At 45.7% G+C, this 23,956-nt stretch overlaps 1 protein-coding gene across 1 annotated transcript; it reads right to left on the bottom strand.

Moving 5' to 3' along the window:
* Positions 1–460: 460 nt before the first annotated feature.
* On the bottom strand, positions 461–4,174 carry CXCR4 (C-X-C motif chemokine receptor 4). The gene is given in 2 exon segments (NM_174301.3): positions 461–2,030; positions 4,072–4,174. Coding segments are annotated over 2 exon segments (1,062 nt in total). The 5' UTR covers positions 4,087–4,174; the 3' UTR covers positions 461–983.
* Positions 4,175–23,956: the final 19,782 nt, after the last annotated feature.

The following is a 23,956-nucleotide window of genomic DNA, read 5'->3' as shown; positions in this document are numbered from 1 at the left end:
CCAGATTGAGAGGAGTAGGTGAGAAGAGCATACAATGCCGGGCTGGAACAGATCTGGAGTACACAAGGCGAGGATACTAGTAAAATCTAAGATGTGGGATTGCATACCTTTCCTTTTTTATGTACATCTATCCTTCAGGAATGTTATCTTTCATAGGAATATGAACTGGTTGGATATTTCTAAAGTTGCATGAATTAAGAGTTACTGAAGTCACATTGGCTGGTTTGAAATATTTGTTGCTCTTACTATACTTTGACCAAGTCACTTAGGCTTTCAGTAGCTTGGTTTCATGCTCTACAAAATGTTAAGAGTCTAGCAGAGTTGTGATAAGCCTTAAGTAAAACATGACAACTAAATACCCAGGACAGATCTGACATGTTATACATGTATCTATTATTGTTATTTTTGACTTCTGCCAGCCAAAGGAATGCCAATAGAAATTAGAACATAACATTAAGTAGGTTTATCATGTAGTTTTATTAACAACTTAATACAAGGCTGTACATTGTAGGTGTGGAAATTGATCCACTTCTGAAAACTGAAAAACCAGTATTTCCATATCACTTCAGGCTTTGGTTATAAATGCCATGTTCTACAGCAAAATCACATGGTATAACCAAAGAATTTAAGAACAGGAAAAAGAAAATGTTTCACTGGAATGGAGAGATCACTTATTTACAAATAGCTGAGAATCATTTCTAGCCTAAGTGATTTCACTATACACACTGGAATGTTCAGTTCCCTTTTCTACGGTCCTACAATGACACACAGCACTAAGAACTTGGCCACAGGTCCTGCCTAGACACTTATCAACATGAAACAAAATATTTATATAAATAAGTCAATTAAACCTCACAAAAACTAAACAAACACAAGAAAAAAATCCAACAGTCAATAAAAACTGTACAGTGTTGGTCAGTCTTTTACATCTGAAAAAATGTGTAACTTCAAAAAAAAGTTCTTTAATGTACAAAAGTCCAGTGTTAGCTGGAGTGAAAACTTGAAGATTCAGACTCGGTTGAGACAGAAGAATGTCCACCTCGCTTGCCCTTGGAGAGGATCTTCAGGCTGGACCCTCTGCTCACAGAGGTGAGTGCATGCTGGGCAGAGGTTTTAAATTTGGCCCCAAGGAAGGCATAGAGGATGGGATTCAGGCAGCAGTGAAAAAAAGCTAGGGCCTCGGTGATGGAAATCCACTTGTGCACAGTGCTCTCAAACTCACACCCTTGCTGGATGATTTCCAGAAGGATGAAGGAGTCAATGCTGATCCCAATGTAGTAGGGCAGCCAGCAGGCGAAGAAAGTCAGGATGAGGATAACTGTGGTCTTGAGGGCCTTGCGCTTCTGATAGCCTTTGGAGTGGGACAGCTTGGAGATGATAATGCAGTAGCAGGACAGGATGACGATACCAGGCAGGAGAAGGCCGACCACGATGTGCTGAAACTGAAACACCACTAGCCACAGGTCGCTGGGATAGAAGCGATCACAGATGTACCTCTCATCCACCTCCTTGATGTCAGCAAAGATGAGATCAGGAATAGTCAACAGGACAGCAGGTAGCCAGACACCAACATAGACCACCTTTTCAGCCAGCAGCTTCCTTGGCTTCTGACTGTTGGTAGCATGGACGATAGCCAGGTACCGGTCCAGACTGATAAAGGCCAGGATGAGGACACTGCTGTAGAGGTTGACTGTGTAGATGACATGGACTGCCTTGCAGAGGAACTTCCCAAAGTACCAGTTTGCCACAGCATCGACTGCCCAGAAGGGAAGCGTGAGGACAAACAGGAGGTCCGCCACAGACAGGTGCAGTCTGTACTTGTCCGTCATGCTTCTTAGTTTCTTCTGGTAACCCATGACCAGAATGACCAATCCGTTGCCCACTATGCCAGTCAGGAAGATGATGGAGTAGACAGTGGGCAGGAAGATCCGGTTGAAATGGGCATTTTCTTCCCGGAAGCAGGGTTCCTTCATGGAATCATAGTCACCCGAGCCCAAGTCATCCTCGGTGTAATTATCGGAAGTGAATATCTGAAAAACAGGCAAGGGAATAGACATTCACTTTCAAGTTCAGCAGGTATTCTCCAAGTTCAAAACAATGTTTCTGGTATTTAAAAAAAAGCAATTTGTAAAAACCAACTCAGTCCAGCTTTCTTCAGGAAATTCTGCTCCCACTAAAGTACCGGGGTAAAAAGCATAAGGAATTCTAGACTCCTGCGGATCTCCTCCCATCTTCCCCCACAGTCACTTCATTACATCCCTCTTTAGGAGAACCAATTACAAAACTCTTTGTTTAAAACAAAATGAAAACAAACAAACAAACAAACAAAACGGAGATGAGATTCTTTGGTTTCCAAAGTTACATCCTTGCTAACTCTTTTGCCCCGCCCACTGGAGAGAAGAAAAAACCTCCGGGGCAAAAAACCAAAACAAAACACAAAGGCGGCGTGGGAGCGTGGGTGGGAGTGGGGGAAGAATCTCGTGTTCTGAGGGGCTGGGATTAACTTTCGCAACGAAGATTCGCCAGGATAGGGAAGCCGGGAGGAAGAAGCACTGGGGGGTGTCTGTGAAAGGGCGGGGTGTCCCAAAGACTCTTATTCTAAGGCGTGAAGCACTGTTTTCTCCATGACCGTCTAAACACTTACCATTCTACACTTCAAGCAACACGTAGTGAGGAAGGAGAATGCGGCCTTGAATGAAGAGCTTTGGTGCTTGGGGGCAGGGGTGTCAGAAATTGGTAACCGCCCCGACCCCCGCCCATGGGCGCTCTTCAAGGGCTTGCGTTTCTTTGCCAAACCCCTGTCTATCACTTGGCGCGTCTGGGACGTTAGCGAGCACAGAATTTTAATGGGAGGGGAAAGTCACGGGGTCTACACCCGTGGTCCGCGCCCCAAGTTTCATTTCCTCACTCTTCCTAGTCGCTTCCCATCCCGCCAAGGATCCAGTAAAAGGGGTGGGAGGTCTGCAGTGGGAAGCCTCCGGGCGGAGGGCACGCTGGGGACAGGGTGGTCCAGCTCCGTCACTCCCCGCTGTCCACCAAGCCCACGCCTGCCGCCCGCCCACTGCGGTTGTTCCAGCGGTTTGGCCCAGCCGCACGCCAGGGGCAAGTACTGCTGGGTGCTGGGGAGAGGTTGGGCGGCTCCGCCGCGAGAGCCTTTGAATCGCGCGCCGCTGGGGGAAACGAAAAGCCTCCCTAGTAAGGGGTTTTCAAAAGGTTCCAGGAAACCACCGACGGTTGAATGGCGCAACTGGGCGCGGTGAGAGGCAAACCGTCTCCCCACTTGCACCTGCCCGTCTGCACCGCAACCACCGGCGGCCCAGGTGCCCCTCCAGCCCCTCATTCCACTCCCAGTCCCCGCCGCGCACACCTTGGGGTGCTGCTGCCCTGTGACCACTTACACTCCTTCAACTTCTGCACAACCCCAAAACTCCAGAACCCAGGAGCCCACTCGCGGCGCTGGCGACGCCCGCCAAGTCTCTCCCTCGATCCCAAGGCGCGCGGGCTGTTCCCGGTACCTCCCTGCTGCGACCAACACGCAGACAGCTCAACTGAGCGACAAGTACCCAGCCATTGGCACAACTCCGCGGGTAGCGGAGTTTAGTGAACACGCGCCCAGCGCCAAGAGTGGTTCTCCCTCTGATAACTCTGCCCGGGAGCACCACCCTCCACTTCCAAATTCAGATCGTGTTATTTGCTCCAAAAGAAACTCCCGCTCCCTCGAGGAAGAAAGCCACGGTCTCTGGCAGAGCACACATCTCTGCACTTTCCCACAGTGTTCTTCTGTTTGCAAACAGTGCGCAAAACCGGCGCGCACCGCAGAACTCAGGGGGAGATACATGCAACCATTGAAACGGTCGTCCCAATCTTTTCTCCTTCTACTTAGAAAAAGATTTCAGTCCAGCCTGCCTCACCCCTCCTATAGCCAAGCGCACGAAATCTCCTTTCTACAGCCTTTCTCCGGGGCACTGGCACCTGCAATATTCTGGGTGCTCCGGCCCACTCAGAGAGCGGTTGCACTGTAAATTCAGGTGTTGGTACGTTTAAGTAAAAACAGGTTGAAACTGGACTTACACGGATCCCTTCCATGGTAACCGCTTGCTCTCCAGCCGCGGGGGCTACCGGCTACTCAAGTCCTCAGGGTCACTTTGCTACCTGCTGCCACAGCCAACACACTGAAGTTTCTGGCCGAAGCCTGACTTTTATAAAAACACGCTCCGCGGACGGCGCATGCGCCGCCCGGGTGGGCGGGAGGGCAGGGCGGGGAGAAAGGCGGGGTGGAGGAGAGGGGCAGACACGGGGGAGGGGGACGCGAGGGAGGGGCGGAGGGGTAGGCACTTGGGCAGCGTAAGCCTGCGAGGCCCTCAGCGGGTACCTTTAGCCCTACCTCGCGGTCACCTCGTGAGCCTTAAGCTGGGAAGCGCATCTTGGAGGCGTGTCCCAACTTGGGAAAGCAGGATGCGCTTGGAGATGGAAAGCGCGGGCGACTGACGCGCCCTGTGTGGCGCGTCTATCCTTGCTCACGTGGGTGGTATTGCTGACCCAGGAAAGCTACAGATGAAGACACTGAGGTCCAAAGAGGGGAAGTGACTTGCCGGAGAAACCCGACCAGTAGGCGGCAATGCTAGCAGTGGGTCCAATATCTTGAGTCCATTCCCTACTCTTTGAGCAGATGCAGTTCATTCAGAAAATGAAACAAGTAAAGATTCTTTCTTCAGAGCACAACAATATATAACTAGACATGCACATCCACTGTAATAGTGCTAGTCAGGTGTCGACAATCAGGAAACATTTTCAGGCGAAGGTCGGATGATTTGGCATAATTCTGGAGGGAGATTGTGATAGAAGTAGATGTGTGTTCCCAGGTAACCAGTTCGTGAACTTTTAAAAAAGTTGTGCTGTGTTATAAGAGATACTCAGCGAAGAGTACTTCCCTAACATGTCACCAGGTAGCTGCACAGATTCATTCATTCTCACAACACCCTGTAGGTGTTATCATTACAGAGATGCATTTAGTCAATAGATATTTAGTGAGGGCTGACTGCATGCCACGCACTGTTCTAGGAGCTGGGGATACAGCGGTGAACCTGACAAGGCCCCCATGCGGAGGAAACAAGAAGCAGATCTGCAGAGATGAAATTCCAGGGTTGCCCGGAGATTACAAGCCTGACTCAAACCCAGATCTACTGGCCTCACATCCGCTGTCTGACCTAATGTGGAGAACAAACATTGGCAACAGTAAGAAATTCGGTTGGAGAGCTGGGCAGGGTGGAATAAGGGTGGGGGCTGGACGCTTAAAGGTGTCTCAGATGGCTGGGGTTTGCAGTGGGCGCTCAGACAGTGCTTTCCAGTCTCGCGCCACTTCCCGCCCGCACACAGAGCCTGGATGGGGCGGGGACCCAGTGAGGGGCGGGGCCGATAAATAGTGAGGCAGGCGAGGGTGACTGCAGGAGTGAGTGACAGCGGGGACCGAGGTGTGAGTTTCTGCTGGCGACTGGCGGGAGCAGTGGTTGCGTTCGTTACCAGGAGGACCTCAGACACCTCCCACCCTGGGACCGTCGCCAGAAGAAGGCTTGCCCAGACTGGACCCTAAGCACCGCTTCCTTTTCTTCCAGAGAAAATCTTTCCATCTGGAGATATTCCCGAGACAATGTGTGGACTGGGAATCATTTCTTCACAGAGCATGATTTTTGTCTTTTTTTCTGAACCCATTCCCTAATATTTGCCAGTGAAGGTCCTCATCCACTGAAAGCTGATATTGGAGTTTCTCAGTTCAGTTCAGTCAGTTCAGTCGCTCAGTCGTGTCTGACTCTTTGTGACCCCATGAACTGCAGCAGGCCAGGCCTCCCTGTCCATCACCAACTCCGGAGTTCACTCAAACTCACAAACTGTCAATTTAGGTCACAATAATGATTGGACACAGTCAATCATAGTATTATGCAGGTTTAAAAAAAAGTCTTAAAAGCACTTAAAATCATTAATAAAACATCGGTACCTTCACATTTTCATAAGCAAGGTAAGACAGGCATTCTATCTGCTGGAGGGCTGGAATTTCAGACAGGTTCCATGGCTTGATTTTCAAGAAGCTTGGTAGTGGCAGAATCAATGTTTTGACTCAGAATGTCAGCTGCATTGTACCTCAAACTCTTATCTTCACAGTGGTTAAAACCTGAAAAGCAGAATCTCCCAAACCCACTCAAAAAGAGGAGAGAGGATAAATCCAGAGTAAAATGATTTGCACATTAAATATTCATTGATTGTTTGCAGACAAAAGAAAGCTCCTATCCTTTATCTGAGAACTCCTTTAGATCCTTTTAGGTATATTGCTAGAAGGAAGAAGATAGTTAAGAGAACAATGAAACGCTATTTCATGACTGTCAACTTAGGAAAAAAATTTTCTTTCCAAAGATATTATTGGGTCTCAGGATTTGGTAAGACCAACTGTCTCTCGCTTGTGTCCTGGGGGAATGTGGGTTGGACCTCTTTGTGGAAAATGTTTTATATCCACTAGGAATCTTAGAACAGTAATTCTACCTCTAGAAACTTATCCTAAGGAAAGAGGATTTTGCAAAAAAAACAACAAAAAATATATTCACAGAGGCTTTATTTATAATAGTGAAATATCTGAACAGCCCTAAATGTCCACTGTTGGTGGAATAGTTGAGAAAATGTTGGTATATCCATATGTGAAATTCCATATGGCCATTGCAGATGATGTTTGCAAAGAACTTTTAATGATAGGGCAAATACTTGTGAAACATTAGGTGCAAAAAGCAGGATTCCAAACTGTGTATACAATGGGGTCTCAGTTAATTTAAAACTAGGAGAAGATTGAAAGAAAACAAAAATGTTTATAGGAGTTTTCATTGGGTGCAAAATTGTATTTGATTTTTAACTTTATTCCTTGCATTTTACTATGCTTTCCAAATTTCTTGTAATACACATGAAATATTTTCATATTCAGGAAAAAGTCAATATGATTTAAAAAAGAGAGACAATCCCTTCTTATATCTTTCTACTTCCTAAAGTATTTGTTAAATATGATAACTTTTTCTATGAGTTTCCTCTTCAAAGAATGGTCTTGCACCATTTTCCTCTGGGCCAATCCTTCCTGAACTGATTTTTATTTTAACTCTTTAATGTTCTTCAAAACAGAACAATACATAAAACTCAAACATTTTTTGAAGGCTTGGAATATGCAGCCAACCTCATGTAATCCCCTCAGCAACGCTGTAAGGCATATACCACCTCTTCTCCACTGGTAAGCAAACTTAAGTCCAGAGAGGGTGAGGAAATTGGCTGTAATCACATAGTTAGGATCTTCATGCAGTTTGTGCAGCAGCAAAGCCCAGGCTCTCTCCTCAACATCACAATGTGCCCTTTCTGACCGCGGATATTCACCCTCTGGAATTCCCTCCTCTGAAAGTCATTCAGCATTTACTTACATACAGCTTTGAGTGGCATCTTTATTTTTGACGTGTGAAAGCGTTAGAAATTGTTAGACGCTCTAACAGTCGTCTCTTTGCAACTCTTTGTGACCCCATGGACTGCAGCCTACCAGGCTCTTCTGTCCATAGAATTCTCCAGGAAAGAATACTGGAGTGGGCTGCCATTCCTTTCTCCAGGGATCTTCCCAACCCAGGGATTGAACCTGGGTCTCCTGCATTGCAGGCAGATTCTTAACCATCTGAACCACCAGGGGAGCCCCTTGTGTGACGTTATTCCATCTTAAAATGAGTGTATTTGTGTGACGTTATTCCATCTTAATCACAATAAACTGTGGAAAATTCTGAAAGAGATGGGAATACCAGACCACCTGACCTGCCTCTTGAGAAACCTGTATGCAGGTCAGGAAGCAACAGTTAGAACTGGACATGGAACAACAGACTGGTTCCAAATAGGAAAAGGAGTACGTCAAGGCTGTATATTGTCCCCCTGCTTATTTAACTTCTATGCAGAGTACATCATGAGAAATGCTGGGCTGGAAGAAGCACAAGCTGGAATCAAGATTGCTGGGAGAAATATCAATAACCTCAGATATGCAGATGACACCACCCTTATGGCAGAAAGTGAAGAGGAACTAAAGAGCCTCTTGATGAAAAAGGAGAGTGAAAAAGTTGGCTTAAAGCTCAACATTCAGAAAACTAAGATCATGACGTCTGGTCCCATCACTTCATGGGAAATAGATGGGGAAACAGTGGAAAAAGTGTCAGACTTTATGTTTTTGGGCTCCAAAATCACTACAGATGGTGACTGCAGCCATGAAATTAAAAGATGCTTACTCCTTGGAAGGAAAGTTTTGACCAATCCAGATAGCATATTAAAAAGCAGAGATATTACTTTGTCAACAAAGGTCCATCTAGTCAAGGCTATGGTTTTTCCAGTGGTCATGTATGGATGTGAGAGTTGGACTGTGAAGAAAGCTGAGCGCCGAAGAATTGATGCTTTTGAACTGTGGTGTTGGAGAAGACTCTTGAGAGTCCCTTGGACTTCAAAGAGATCCAACCAGTCCTTCCTAAAGGAGATCAGTCCTGGGTGTTCATTGGAAGGACTGATGCTGAAGCTGAAACTCCAATACTTTGGCCACCTCATGCGAAGAGTTGACTCACTGGAAAAGATCCTGATGCTGGGAGGGATTGGGGGCAGGAGGAGAAGGGGACGACAGAGGATGAGATGGCTGGATGGCATCACCGACTCGATGGACATGAGTTTGAGTGAACTCTGGGAGTTGGTGATGGACAGGGAGGCCTGGCGTGCTGTGGATTAATGGGGTTGCAAAGAGTTGGACACAACTGAGCGACTGAACTGAACTGATTCCATCTTAAAATGAGTGTATAGCTTTTCTCTTCAGGCCCAAATAGTCTAGGTTCCTTAAAGTGAATGCTCAGATATCTTCTGTGCAGCTAGCCCACTGATGAACAAATGATGGGCTCTCTAATCTTTTTCTGAATCTTTGTTTAGTGAATTAATGACTTTCCTGTGTGGCTCTGGCAACAGAGCTAGGCCTAGGGGCTGTCGGCTTGGCAGGATCCCCAAGTTCTCAGGCTGGCTTTAGCCCAGGGAGTAACTGGTCTTGGCTGTGGTTTGGAGGGGATGCTTACAAATCCAGTAACACAGTGGCAAGCATTCTGCCACCTCCTGTTGCTTGCTCTGCAGCTGGTTGGTTTGTGTGTGAGTGTGTGTACACGTGTGTGTATCTGTGTGTGCATGACAGAAAGCTGTACTGTGTCCCCCAGTAGGTTCAGAGCCAGTTGGGGACAGAAAGCTGAGGGACAGAACTCCTCTGCCTCTGGCAGGAGGCAGCATCATTAAAGGGTTTCTGAAAGCACCAGGTCCCTCTGGCCCCTTGCTGGCTCCTGCCATGTCTCTGAAAAGAAAAATTGCCACTTTTAAAAAACATACAAACTTCCTTGATGGCAGTAGGAGATACTCAAAGATAATATTTTCCCAAGTAATTTTTAAAAAAGGAAGCTGTTTCTTAAGGGCCATGTAATTCTGGCAGAGGATTACAAATCTCAAAGTGACAGTGTTATCAAATGTCAGCAATTTCCAAGTTGATATTAGGTGGGAGAAGTGGCCTACCATCACAGTGCCACTGCACACAGCCCCTCTCCATCCCCAACTCCTTATGTCTCCAACACCTACAGGTGAAAAATGACTTTGGCAAATAAACAGAAGTCTCCCATCATTCAGCTATATCCAATTTAGGAAAATTATTACTGATTTTCTGGCTATATTTTTATCCCAAATCAAGTCATATCTTGAATTTCTAAAAGGTCTGATTTTGATAAAATGAGATTATTTGTGATTTCCATCAATTCTCTGTAGCAGTCAAGAACAATACACAGAGAAAAGCTAGACTGGTAAACAAACACAGCCAATTTAGAGTCACCCTGGTAAGTAATTTTAACAAAGCAGCTACTTAATCAACAGTGCGATGATCATTACTTGACTAATTTCACTGCCAGGAGGATGCATTACTCGCAAAGTTTGCTGGGCTCATGTGGCAGGTGCAGTGTGGCTTTCTGGATCAGAACAAACAATAAACAGACTCAGTCCTGTTACCTCAAAAATTATAGTGCCTCGTTGGGAAAGAGGGCACGACTTTAGGAAATAATTGAGTGAGCAAACTCTGTTCCCCATGGAAAAGGCTTGTCATTGTTTTCCTTAAACCAGTAATTTATTGGCAGTGACCTCATGCAGCTATATAACAAGAGGAGGCACCCAGAGCCCTGTGGACAGTCTGCTTTCTAAAGAGAATTATGCATCCATGGCAGAGCCAGGGTGCTTCCAGAAATGTGGTGGTATGATCACCCATACAGATGGGCTCTGAAATCATTCTACCAAGAGTTTTATATTAGCAAAAGGACAGGATAGGAAATGTGTGTGTGTTTGTGTGTGTACAGAGGGAATGCACGCAGTGTTCTTGCATGAACAATTTCCTAAATCCAAAGCTATAATCAACCTGGCTACAAGTAGTATCCAGAGCTACTTGTAGGCCTAAGGCACCAGTGGCAAATTCTAAACACCTGCAGATATTGTAAATGAATTAGGCATTAGGGAGAGATGCGGACTGTGAAGAACTGGAGAGGGTACATACCCTATCCATAGCCATCATCCTTGATTACCCTATGAGAGAATTTGAGCCTTATCTTCCTTTTTTTTAAAAGAGAAGCTGAAAGTCCTGATTTTTTAAATGTGAAATCTCTCAACTTTAAAATGTTGATTCAAAACAAGCAAACCAACAAAAACTTTATAAACTTCCAGTTTACACTGGCCTAAGGTATTGGCACTAGGAATCAAAGGAAAAATTGGGGATTCGGACACTTGGGGGAATGGAATGGATACACACAAGGAAAACAGTGCCAAGTAGTCAGAACTGGCCTCAGAATCCTTTCTCAGTAGCCTCTGTGTCATAATTTGTCCATTTTTCCAAGACTGAAATCAATTACTTTGCATTTCCTGAGTTGTTTTTCCCTTGCAGCTCCCAGTGTACTCAGGTTAATATTTAGGACCCTGAAGAGAATTAACTTCTGTTTGGCTCTGTTTTTTTTCTCCTAAACCCTTCCCCACTCCCAGGCTCTCAGGCTTCTTGACTACCTTGATGCATGCATGCTGGGCTGTTATTCCTTTCAGCTTTGGGGGCAGATTTCTTCTGGAAGACGGGCCTTCCTTTCTCTGCTCTTTAAACAGGAGGACTGACAGTAGAAGGAAGGATGGCCAGATGGACAGTGAAGCTTAGTGGTTCGGAGCACAGGACTTTGAAACCAACTCCTATAGATTCTTGAGTGCTAACTTCACATCTTTTCCAGCTCCACATGCAGGAGCATCACAGTCGAGCAAGCTGTTTCCTTAGCTGTAATAGGCGGATAACAAGAGCATTTCCATTTTTGGATTGTTGGCTGGGCTAAATTGGCAAATGCGTGTAAAGTCTTTCTCACTGTGTGGGGCACCTATTAAGTCCTTAATAAATATTAGCTGTTATTATTACTGTATAGACTTATTTCTCAGCTATTGAAATGTCTTTCTTGTCACTGGAGGCCTTTGATTAACTGGGAAAATGGCTTTCTCCACCATTACCCACAGAAGTGAGGCAAAGGGAAATAGAGCCTTCAATAAAGTGTGAAACATTCCTACTTCTAATTGTGGGGCAGAAGAGAGACATGTGATGGAGGAAGGAAAGAGAAGTCATAAAGTTTCTCATATGTGCCTTGAAAGCCCCCTCCTGAGGGGGCTCAGATTTGGGGTTGGGAACCCATTTGGTCTTCTTTCCAAGGGGCTCCTTCTATAACCATATAGGGTAGTCTCATCTTGAACACTCCTGGGAATGGACAGCCCATTACTCAGAAAGGGAGCCCATTTACTGACGGGTGAGCCTGATCACTGGACAGCCCTTTTTCCTAGGCACCCACCTGCCCAATTTTCCATCTACTGGGTCTAATTTAGCCAGAGCTCAGCTGGATGAGATGCCACAGGAGGAAGCCAAAGAGAGCAGCAGCCAAAACCATCCTAGGGCTAAAGCAAAACCTGCTTGCCCTTCCTGAGACACTTATTTCTGCAGCCACAGGGATGAGTCTAATGAGAGGCCTCTTTGTTCCATTAGCAAGTTTGACAGCGGAACTGGGCCAGGTTAGGGTTTCTTTTCATAAAGGAAAGTATCTCCAAACATTGAAGATGTGGGGATTAAGTGACTCAAAAGATTTAGTGCTAGACTTTTTAAGGCCTCCCGAGACTTTCTGATGTACTCGACAAAAGAAAACGTGGGAAAGCCGTTCGTTCATCAAGGGTGAGATTAACCCCATTTTAGCTTAGTAATACATTAGGGGAAAGCCAGGTGAAAATGAATACTTAAAAAATTGTCTGAAGATCCATGCCTAAATGGGTTTCTTTTTAGCAGGTGCTGATGGCTGCCTAGAGAAAACCTTGCTTTCTCATCTAGCTGCCCCTCAAACTCCTCCCTTTCAATCAAAAATCTCAGGGTATTTCCTGGAATCTCTGTCAACTGAGGATGGCTCTGTGGTGAAGCGATTTCTTTTTAAATGGAGGGAACGAAATCATTCTCCGAGTTATTTAAAAATATCTGGGTGGTATGTTTCAGATATTTCATGTTTTTCCACTCATTGATCCCTGTGGTTAACCAGTTTGGGCATTATCCTCTGGGCTGTGGTTACTCAGGCCACATTGCCAAGTGCAGCCCTTCTTGTCTCTGATAGCTGCGAAGGGGTAGCTCCTCAGAGGGAGCAGCCACCAAACATCCCGAGTCTGCCCCATGATCCCTTTGTGGTTCGGAAATCAGCTCACATGCAGGTAGCTTATTCATTGTTTGGGGGCAGAGGAGAATGACCTCTTTGGTGACACTCTGAACAACTGTGAACAACTTGGATGAATCCTTTCCACAAATAGCTCCCCATTTGCACATCCAGGTTGCTGAGAACTTTATCTTTGATGATAAATGAGAGGGCATTCCAGCCCCATCTTCAAGCTTCCCGCTAAAGTGATTTCAGTTAGGCTCCTCAGGACTGGGTAGGATTTTTCTTCTCTGCCAAGTAAATTTTCACTTCAGGGTTAGGGTTCTGGAAGGCTGGTTACATTTTGGAGGGGAAGATTTTTTTCTGATTCCTTTTCTTGCCACCCCATATGGGGTGTGCTGAGGTTTTTTGTCATACTTTGGCAATTGGCTAGGCTAAAAAAAGAGCCACCTTCACACCTTCAACCAAAGACCCTCCCCTAACTTCTCTCTTACGCCTACACTGACATACACTCACACCCACACACCATCATAGCCAAGCACCCCAAAAACCTGTGTTATCCAGCATTTCTGAATTTTTTGATGTCTCAGAAGCAACTCCTTTCCCTCTTCTCTGTTGTGCCTGCCCTGTGCCCCAGCATCAATTCTAGAAAGGGACAGGCTTGCTCCGGGCACTGCCATGAATTTCTATCTGAGCTTCTGCTTAAAAGTTCAAGTGCTGCTTAAAAGTTCAAGGGTCACTAGGCAGCCTGGTAGGTCCCAGGTAGGTAAAGACCGTCTCTACCTTTTTATGCTAAACATTAACATTTGATTGGCCCTCCTTCCAGGTACATCCCACGAGAAATCTCTGGCCTTATCCTTAAAAGTCTGACTGTAGAGAAGATATTTTTCCTGCCCATTTTCCACCAGCCTAGAGGGTTTTGTTGAACTTTGCTAACTTTCTAAAGTTTGTCCTGTGAAACAAGAAGTTGTTTTCCTAATATTAAAAAAATACACGATTAAGTATTAATATATTTTTTCCATTTGTACGCTTTATTTTCTCCTCGAAAATTCCTGCTTTACCCCCACCTTAAGTCAGAGAAAATCATTTAGAATACCCTCCTCTCCTGACCTGCAGGAGACCGCATGTGATCTGTGGTCTCTGGCCCATGTCTTTGAGTCCTCCGTGAACAGAATGAGCTGTCTCAAATGAATTCTACAGAAGAAAGAGCTGAAAATGGGGGTGTGTGAGGCATCCATAAGAGTCAGAAATGGACAAAAATAAACCAATACAGTCAGAATTTCTCTCCCCTGCTCCCCGTCCTACTTTGTAGTGAGTATAGAGTTCTCCTCTTTTGTCTCAGCAGCAGAGGAAGTGGGTTTTACTGCATGAGCTCTCCCTTCCATCTGTTGCTTGGGGCAGAGGTGTATACACACGTGTCTGTGTTTCTTCGCTGGTCGGAGGCAGTGTTGTGGGTCCCATGATCCCCCTGACCCCGAGTCCCCTTCCAGAGTTTCCACAGAAGCTGAGGCAACCAAAGAATGCCAGGTGTGCCTGTCTGGTGACGAACACCCCCTTTCCCCACCGTGAGAGGACTTCAGAGGGTCCCTGGGGTGCTGCTACTCCAGTCCTCCCTGAGAAGACCTGGCTTCGGGAGGTGAAGATTGTGAAGAGCTAAAAGGAGTTCTACCCATTTGTCCACTCATCCCCCCTATTTGTCTCATATTTGCGAAGATGATGAAGTATCAAATAGCAGGCTGTGTCCTGGAAGCTGGAGGGGATGGGTCTCCCTGGGTGTGACAGGGGTTTAAGGAACTAATGGAAAGGTGAGTGGAGACCACATGGAATGTCCCTGACAGACAAAATGCTTTGTGGACTCTAAAGTGCCAGACGACTTTCAGGGTGTAGCTATTATGTTATCCACTTACCTTGCACCACTGATACAGGACCATACTGGCTCATGAATGACAATACTTAGTAAACTGCAAATGATACTAATTAGAAGTTAATTATTATAGAGATAAGATATTTTAATTAACTCTAGATGGAATGTACCAGGAAGGCCAGTTTCTCCCCGTTCAGGTTTCATACATCACAGGAACCAAGTTTCTACCTGGAGACCCCAGCCCTGCTGTGAGGGGATAGGGGAGCGAACAGGATGATAGAGTCTGCCCCTGGGATCAAATCAAGATTGCTGTAAGTCCTCTCATGGTGCAAACACATTTCTTCAGTTCTTCTCCCCTTTCAGATCTGGAACAGACTCTCACGCTGCCAGGGTCTGTTCCATAGCATTTTTAATTTTTCCATTTCTTTATTTTTCTTAAATTAATTTTTTTTGGAGTATAGATGCTATACAATGTTGTGATAGTTTCTACTATACAGCAAAATGCATCATCCATCCATATATATATATACATATCTCCTCCCTTTGGGACTTCCTTCCCATTCAGGTCACCACAGTGCATTAAGTAGAGTCCCTGTGCTGTACAGTATATTCTCATTTTTATGATTTCCCCTCCCCCCTCCCCCCCACCCCCTCCACCCCCTCCCCCACCACCCCCTCCACCAACTCTGCTTAGTGGATTCTCTTCCTACTCTCTGGCCCCTTCTGAGCTCCTTTCTTCTATTGCTGAAGCCTCTTCAGTGCCTGTTTCCTTCCCTTCTTTCTTCTTTCCAACCCCACTTTCTTCCTTCTTTCCTTCTTGTCACAAACTTCTGTGAGTGCCTGTGATGTGCACAGCCCTTCTAGGCAATGGGATAGAAACTAGATAAATAGCATATTTATCTAGGGCTTCCCTGGTGGCTCAGACGGTAAAGAATATACCTGCAATGCGGGAGATGTGGATTCGATCCCTGGGTTGGGAAGATCCCCTGGAGGAGGGCATGGCAACCCACTCTAATATTCTTACCTGAAGAATCTCCACCAACAGAGGAGGCTGGTGGGCTATAGTCCACGGGGTTGCAAAGAGTCGGACACGACTGAGTGACTAAACACAGCACAAATAGCATATAATCCTTGGTCTCAAGACTCTTAAGTCCAGCATGGGAGATAATACAGACACAGAGATAAATGTGACACAAGCCAGAGCAGAATGGACAGTGTAAGTGAAGTAGAAACAAAGTCCAGCAGAGGAGGATGTCTTTTACCCAGGAGATATATCTAGAGTGGGTAGGATTTTAACTTGGATGGAGTTGGGCAGGAAGGAGGACATTCAGGTTGAAATGAGAAAGCTTAAACAAAATGTTGGAGCCAGAAACAAAGATCAGCCAGTCTGATTGGAATGTAGGTTGGTATTCCCTCTGGAGAGGCACATTGAGGCTAGATCATGCTGCTGCTGCTGCTAAGTCGATTCAGTCGTGTCCGACTCTGTGCGACCTCCTAGACGGCGGCCCACCAGGCTCCCCCGTCCCTGGGATTCTCCAGGCAAGAACACTGGAGTGGATTGCCATTTCCTTCTCCAATGCATGAAAGGGAAAAGTGAAAGTGAAGTCGCTCAGTTGTGTCTGACTCTTCTCAACCCCATGGTCTGCAGCCTACCAGGTTCCTCCGTCCATGGGATTTTCCAGGCAAGAGTACTGGAGTGGGGTGCCATTGCCTTCTCCAGGGGCTAGATCATAGATGGTTTTATAGGCAAGGCTGAGAGTTTCCCTTTATAAAATAACAGGGAAACTGTATAGATTTTGAGTTGGTGGAAAATATGGTCAGAACCATGCTTTGGAACAATTAATCTGTACATGGAGTGTAGAGTGGGTTGGAAGGAGGAAACAGAGGTGGATGGCTCAGGTGGGAGGTTGTAGAGGTCTGGGCTAGGTGGACAGTGGTGGGAATTGGAAGGAGGCAAGTGAATAAAAGAGATCTTGGGGAACTGGCATCTGGTGACTCATCGATGTGGGGTTGAGGAAGACAAGAGGAGCTCCAGGTGATTGGAATTCCAGCTAGGGTGTGATGAACAGAGGTCAGGAGAGAGGATGTTAGTGGGGTGGGGGAGTGATACTCTTTAGAGAAAGTCTGAAGGCTTATCCTTTTATGTTTTCAAAGTTTGAGGGTTGGTTGCACCTGCCTTGTGGGCTTTTGTGTGGAACGGGGTGTCTGATGGTATCCTGTTACTGATGTCACTGGGTGACTCCATCTACATGTACATCTTTTTTTTTTTTTTAATGTGCACATGGTTAGAAGATAAGTATCAGAGGTGGCAAAACATGGCAGACTAGAAAAAGAAATGTAGATTTCAAGATGCTTCTTATATCCTTATATTTCTGAGGCCTCTGACTGGGTCTGATTTGGAGATCAGTTTCTGGGGTAGGACACTGCCAGGTCAAAGCTAATCGATATGTAGTTATTGGACACCAAGTAGAGGTAGGTAGTGTGCGGAGAAGGCAATGGCACCCCACTCCAGTACCCTTGCCTGGAAAATCCCATGGATGGAGGAGCCTGGTGGGCTGCAGTCCATGGGGTCACTAGGAGTCGGACACGACTGAGCGACTTCACTTTCACTTTTCCCTTTCATGCATTGGAGAAGGAAATGGCAACCCACTCCAGTGTTCTTGCCTGGAGAATCCCAGGGACGGGGGACCTGGTGGACTGCCGTCTATGGGGTCGCACAGAGTCGGACATGACTGAAGCGACTTAGCAGCAGCAGCACTGTGCTAAGAGTTATGGGAGAAAAGGCAGAAGGAAAGAAGAGGCTGTCCCAGGAAACTTAAATAACTTCAATCAACATCTCTAATGTAGTAACAGTTTAATAGTCTATAACTTTTATGGTCTCAGATGAATTTACAGAAAACAAGGAGTTGATGGCATCTGCCCTTCCGTAGACCTGCAGAATCAGAATCACCAGGTTTGAGGCCCAAAGTACAGAGGAAGGAGTCATTTCAAACCAATGTGCCCCAGGAAAGCTTTGCAGAAGAGATGGAATCCTGTTTGCAGAGGCTACAGTGCCACATAGTTCACCTCCCAGCTGGGCACACTTTTGGGAAGTCCTACCCAAATGCCTGAAGTTAAAATAATTTCAGGGCCCTTTAACTGCAAACAATCTCCAGCAGACCACTGAAAATAACTTGCTCTAAACTTGTACCTTTATTTGTAAATTGTGCCGCAGTCGTTTTTAAGGAAAACAGGCACTCTTGCATCCAGACATTTACTCCTACAATATTATAAGAGTTATTTTGCTGAGTGTTCTGGTCTTCCTTTGTTTATTTAATTTCTTATCTATTTATTTGGCTGTGCCAGGTCTTAGTTACAGAACATGGGATCTTTAGTTGCAGCAAGCAAACTCTTAGTTGCGGCATGTGGGATCTAGTTCCCAGGCCAGAGATTGAACAGCAACTCCTGCATTGGGAACACGGAGTTGTAACCACTGGACCACCATGGAAGTCCCCTGGTCTGCCTTTGAGTGTCCAACTTTGGTTCCTGAGTGAGGCTCAAGGCTGGCACTAGATATATTTCACTATGGGCAAAGTTTATCTTCAGATCCATTTTCTCTTTTTTTTCTTGACCTCAGGTCACTTTTCTGGCTTTTTAGTTATACACTGGTGGCTCCTTTCAAATACTGCTATTCCATGACTAGATTCTTTGGTAGACATTTACTGTTAGGATGCAAGTGGTACAGGTGGACAGGCCTGCGATGAATGAAATACAAAATTTATTTGAAAGTTTTCTTGAATCCATAACTTGTTCTGGGGTTTGTGTGTGTATGTGTGTTTAAGCATGTTCTCCATCAACAGACACTAAGGGCATGATCAGCTTTCATCTGGTGGCTCATGAAACTTTGTGGTTGTTAAAAGTGACTGTCTGGTTTGGCAGAGAAAAGGCAGCCTGGAGGGAGTAGAGTTTTTGTCTGTACTCAGGGAGAGAGCTTGGGAGATAAGCAGAGTGGAATGGGATGAAAGGAATATTTCTCCGAATGCCAGTACCACTTAGTTCTACCAACTAAGAACCAGGCAAGTAAGAATGCTATTATTTGGGAAGCAGCTTCCAGGTCCTGGAAATCTATCCCCCATCCTGGGTGGGAATCCCTTATGGAAACTCCTGGAAGGGGTGTACACTGAGTTCTGCCCAGGCCCCTACATACTAGGTTCTACTACCACTAGGTACTAATTGGACTACTAGGTAAGTTGATTAGAATCACTAGGTAAGTTAATTAGAATCACTCTTATGTAAAATTCAGATCCCTGGGCCTCAACTTTGGTGTTTCTGATTTACTAAGACTGAGATGAGGCCTTTGGTGTTTGTATTTTTAAAAAATGCTCTAGGTGATTCTTATGTCAGCCAGAGTCAAGACAGAAGACTACTAAGAAAGGACACAAATACCCTATTATAAGGTTTTTTGTTTGTGAAGTGCTCACTAATGCATGAACAGCATCATGGTGAGGCTTCTGCGGTTATATTTTCATGCCCCTCTTCTTTCTTCTCACACCCACCCTGGTAGATAGATCCCTATTTCAAAAAACGGATGAATTAGGGCCCAGGGAAGTGAAACCAATGTGCCGGCTGGGGACTGACAGTTGGAACCTCAATGTACAAATGAAACTGGGGAACACTGGGTGTGACGAGCTCTTGAGGCAGTATAAACAGTTGTGACCTTGAGCCCACCACTGAGACTGGCAAGCATAAAGCAGGCACTTGCCCAATAGTAGGAGACTGATGCTGCTGAAATCAGGGGAAGGGAGGTGTTCTTTAAGAAGGTCCTGACACACCCAATTCCTCCATCCATCCAGACTACCTTGAGCAAAGGAGATGAATCAGCTTTAGTCCCTGGGCTCTGGAGTTAAATGATGTGAATTTACTAATCAAGAGATTTTGGGCAAATTACCTGATGTTTTGGGACTTTGGTTTCCTCATCAAAATGATGATAATGCAAAGTGGTGCTTACCTCTTGGTCATGAGTCCAGCCATCAGCATCAACCTGTGACACACCTGCCCTGTCCTGGACCTGGGCTGAGGATACCATTCTCTAGCAGCTAATAGAAACCCATGTTGAGGATGTGGGAGAAGGAGGAGAAGGGCATCAGAAGCTCACATCATTCTTTATGTGAAGGAGTGTAGGACCAGGGAAGCAGATGTTTGCATGTTGTCTCTTGCACCCCATAGCAGGGGGCACCTCGCTGGGTGCCTCCAGAGGCTGGTGGGGAGCAGGAAGATGGCAACCACTATTTCTTATGACTGCTCCAGTGTGTGGGTGACAACATGCTGCTTCTAAGGCAGCAGCTCATCCCAACGTCTCCTACCTGGTCCTTGAGTGGTGACTCTCTCATTGTAAGTGTGTGTGTGCTAAGTTGCTCCAGTCATATCCAACTCTTTGCGACCCCATGGACTGTAGCCTGCCAGGCTCCCCTGTCCATGGGATTCTCCAGGCAAGAATACTGGAGTGGGTTGCCATGTCTTCCTTCAGGGGATCTTCCTGGCCCATGGACTGAACCTGTGTCTCTTATGTCTCCTGCATTGGTAGGCGGGTTCTTTACCACTAGTACCACCTGGGAGGTTGGTCATGGGTTGAAATGTCACTTAGAAATTCAAATCTGCTTGCAGATGGACCTCAAGAGTGGGATGGCTACCCCAGTGAGCGCTAATCATGTTAACTATCTGCATCCATGTGGGGTCGTGGTTGCCTTCCGTGCAATGACATCTTAGACCACAGGACTGTTTAGGTCTCTAAACCGAGAACCTCCAGGTGACCTTACCCTGGGGAGAGGCAGAGCTATCATGCATCTGTTCAAGGCTCTTCCTTAGAGATGAGTCAGACTTTTCTACTTAGTCTGCTCTAGGTTGGAGTAACAGCAACAGTCCAGGACTGCCTAACAGCCAGGCGTCCATAACAATATGCTTTCTCTCCCCTCTAGCCTCTCACTGTCCTGGCATTTCCTCTACGTTCATGTCTTGCTAGAACGGTGTGAATTGACAGAATATCTGCGGGGTTTTACGTAGTATATGGCTGCCCACAAGGTAATGCTTCAGCCTTGGATGTCGGGGAGGGGCATATTTACTATCCCTAATCCCACTGTTTTAGGACTCTTTGTTCCTCCTTCACACCCCCTTTCCCCAGACAAACTATTTTGCTCTTTGATTTTGATCTTTCTGTGGATGAGCCACGAAGAGAGCAGAAACCGAGCCCTCTCTGCTGTTGATAATTATAGTTCTTCTTCTCGGAACTCCTTTCTTTTCGCAAATGCCTACCAGGTGCCCCCAAGTGAAAGATGATATCAGTTTGGTAAAGGCATCCAGATAAGAGAACTCAGAACCATGAGCTCCCCACAGAGAAGTGATTTCCTCAGTTTCTGTTACCACATTAAATGTTCACCCTGGCTCACTATCTGAGTGAGTCAGTGGTCCTTTCAGAATTCCCTTTAGCACAGTGTTTCAAAGAAATCTGTGATTGAGATTGCAATTCATTGTTTTTTCTCACTGCAGCTGACTATTTTGCATTTTCCTAAGGTGAAACTCAGCCTGTCTTTTCAGGTGTTCAGTGCTTCAAAATTGAGAAGGGAGGAAAACACCAGCTACCAAAGGGAAGCCCGAAAGCTTTCTTTGCAAGTGTAGGAAAAATGCTTCTCAAAATCAGATTCTAAAACTGAGCTAAGTAGTTTGTTGTGCACAGCTTTCTCTCAGTTTGAGTTTTCCCTAATTCTCTTCTTTTTAAAGAGCAACACATCTTCCTTCTGGTCAATTACCATCATGCATTTAGCCTCCTTGACCACCCAGAGTCTTGCCTTATTGACTTACCCAACAGCACCTTCCTGGTCCTCTTCATCCAGGATGACTACTCCATCCCTGAGCGTGTCCTCACTGACTTCTCACCAGCATAGACTGGGGTGGTTTTTCTATGGGGAAGGTGTTATCCATCCATTTCTGGACCCCCTCCTGCATTTATTCACATCCCTCCTATTTTTAGAGCCTATTTCCAATCCCATTTGATGACTAAAAGGTTTTGAATTGACATTCAGTTTCTTTCTTCCCCAGATGTTTACTGAGTACCATCTATGTTCCAGGCACTCGACATGGGAATACCCAAAGCTGACCAGGAATTTGTTCTCAAAGTGCTCACAGGGACCTAGACAAATGCACAGGAACTTAGAATCCAACCTGAACCAAACCCAGGAAGGCTTCCTGAAAGAGGCAATCTCAAAATGAAGACAAAATCACATTTAGAATGGATGAATAATAAGGTCCTAATATATAGCACAGGGAACTATATTCAATATCCTGTGATAAACCATAATGGAAAAGAATGTTAATAAAAGAATATATACAAATGAATACAAACCAGTATGTCAACAAAGTGAAGAGAGTAAAGAAGAGAGCATCTCGCTTTTCATTGCATGAGATGCTATTGAGCATCTCCCACCCTACTTTGCATTCATCTGCACTGTTTCTATGCCTAATGTGTATATGTTGTTACCTTCAAGATTTTATGACTTCTTGAGGGCAAGAGTCTATGGTATGAAAGATGGGACGGATGAACCTATTTGTAGGAGAGGAATAGAAATGCATCAAAGATAGATGTGTGGACTTGGGGCGGGGAGTGGGGTGGGATGAATGAGAAGATTGAGATTGACATGTATACAATACCTGCTGTACAGTGCTCTGTGATGACCTAGAGGAGTGGGATGGGGGGATGATGAGAGGGAAGTCCAAGAGGGAGGGCATATATGTATACATATAATACATTCACATTGTTGTACAGCAGAAACTAACACAACATTGTAAAGCAACTATAGTGAAAGTGAAAGTTGTTCAGTCATGTCTGACTCTTTTGTGACCCCATGGACTATACAGTTCATGGAATTCTCCAGGCCAGAATACTGGAGATAGTGGGTAGAGTTTCCCTTCTCCAGGGGATCTTCCCAATGGAGGGATCAAAACCAGGTCTCCTGCATTGCAGGCGGATTCTTTACCAGCTGAGCCACCAGGGAAGCTCAAGAATACTGGAGTGGGTAGCCTATCCCTTCTCCAACAGCTATTCCTGACCCAGGAATCAAACCGGGGTCTCTTTCATTGCAGGTAGATTCTTCACCAGCTGAGCTACCAGGGAAGGCCCAAAGGAACTATATCTCAATTTTGAAAAAAGAAGTGTATGGTGTGTTTTCACCTATCCTTTTTGGGTTTAGCACAATGCTGAATGCTTGGCAAGGGTGGAAAGTAGCGTGTATTATGCCTGCTCTGTGCCCACCAAGTTGTGAGCAGGTGGTTGTTTAAGTTACTATGTTATGGAAAGGAATCAGAGGTAGTGTGTCTAGCGCAACACCTGCAGCTTGGAAATCAGGATGCTGAGTAGCTGTGTGAGTTTGGTTGAATCTCTAAATTTCCTATGGGGCTGGATTTCTCCATCTGTGGATGAAGAGATTTCACTCCGGTGTCTTCCAGCTCTGTGATCCGCTTTTGCCTGTGGCCTCTCGGGGCAATCTTGTTGTCGTTGAATCAGTGCAAAGACAACTGCAAAAGACAGTTCAGGAAACCCAATGTGGAAGTGAAACCACAACCCTGGGTGCTTCAGTGCTAAGGAATCACTTCCTTAGCACTGAAGCACCCAGGAAAGGATGCCCCTGAGAAATGACCCCAACGTGCGGTCAGTGCCTCCCTCCTCTTCTCTGTGCCTAGTGCTGGACATGCTCAGCACGAGCTGCCAACCAGGGAGGAACAGTGTTTGCATGGGTTTTGTTCTGTGGGGCCAGTGGAGCATCAACACCTGCGGTCTTGTAACCTAGGCTACAGAAATAGCAATAGTGTGCACAGAAGGTGAGTTGATGAGATAGACGGCACTGGGTACTGACGCTGACGGCAGAGCTTTGGTGCTAAAAACACCTAGTTCAGGACATCATGTACTAATTCAAGGGCTGGCCCCCCCTTCTCTCTCTCTCAAACTTTTGAAAACAGGAAGAAAAAGTTTTGTTAACTGCAGACACCAATAACATGTGTCCTTCTAGAGAAATCTTTCTGGAAGTCATCCAAGAGAGCTACCTTCACTAAGGGGATGCTAATCACATGTTTTTTTTTTTTCCTCTTTACTTTGAACTTCTGGTAGCGTTTTGGAAGGTTGGCACAAGGCCATCTGAAACCACACTGGGGTGTTAGGTAATCATGTTCTCATTAAAATGCTGCTCTGTGGTTTAATTTTCAACGGTTTATTTGCAGCTTGGAAACACACATACTATATTTTTGAGGCAAAGAGAGACTTTGTTTACAGGCAAAAAGGCGGGAAGATGGGCTGCCTGTAAGGCACTTCTTTGTGGGTTTC

This window comes from Bos taurus, chromosome 2 (assembly GCF_002263795.3).
Source record: "Bos taurus isolate L1 Dominette 01449 registration number 42190680 breed Hereford chromosome 2, ARS-UCD2.0, whole genome shotgun sequence".
Classification (NCBI taxonomy): Eukaryota; Metazoa; Chordata; class Mammalia; order Artiodactyla; family Bovidae; genus Bos; species Bos taurus.
The sequence above is the reverse complement of the archived record's forward strand: the minus strand, read 5'-3'. Positions and strand labels throughout refer to the sequence as shown.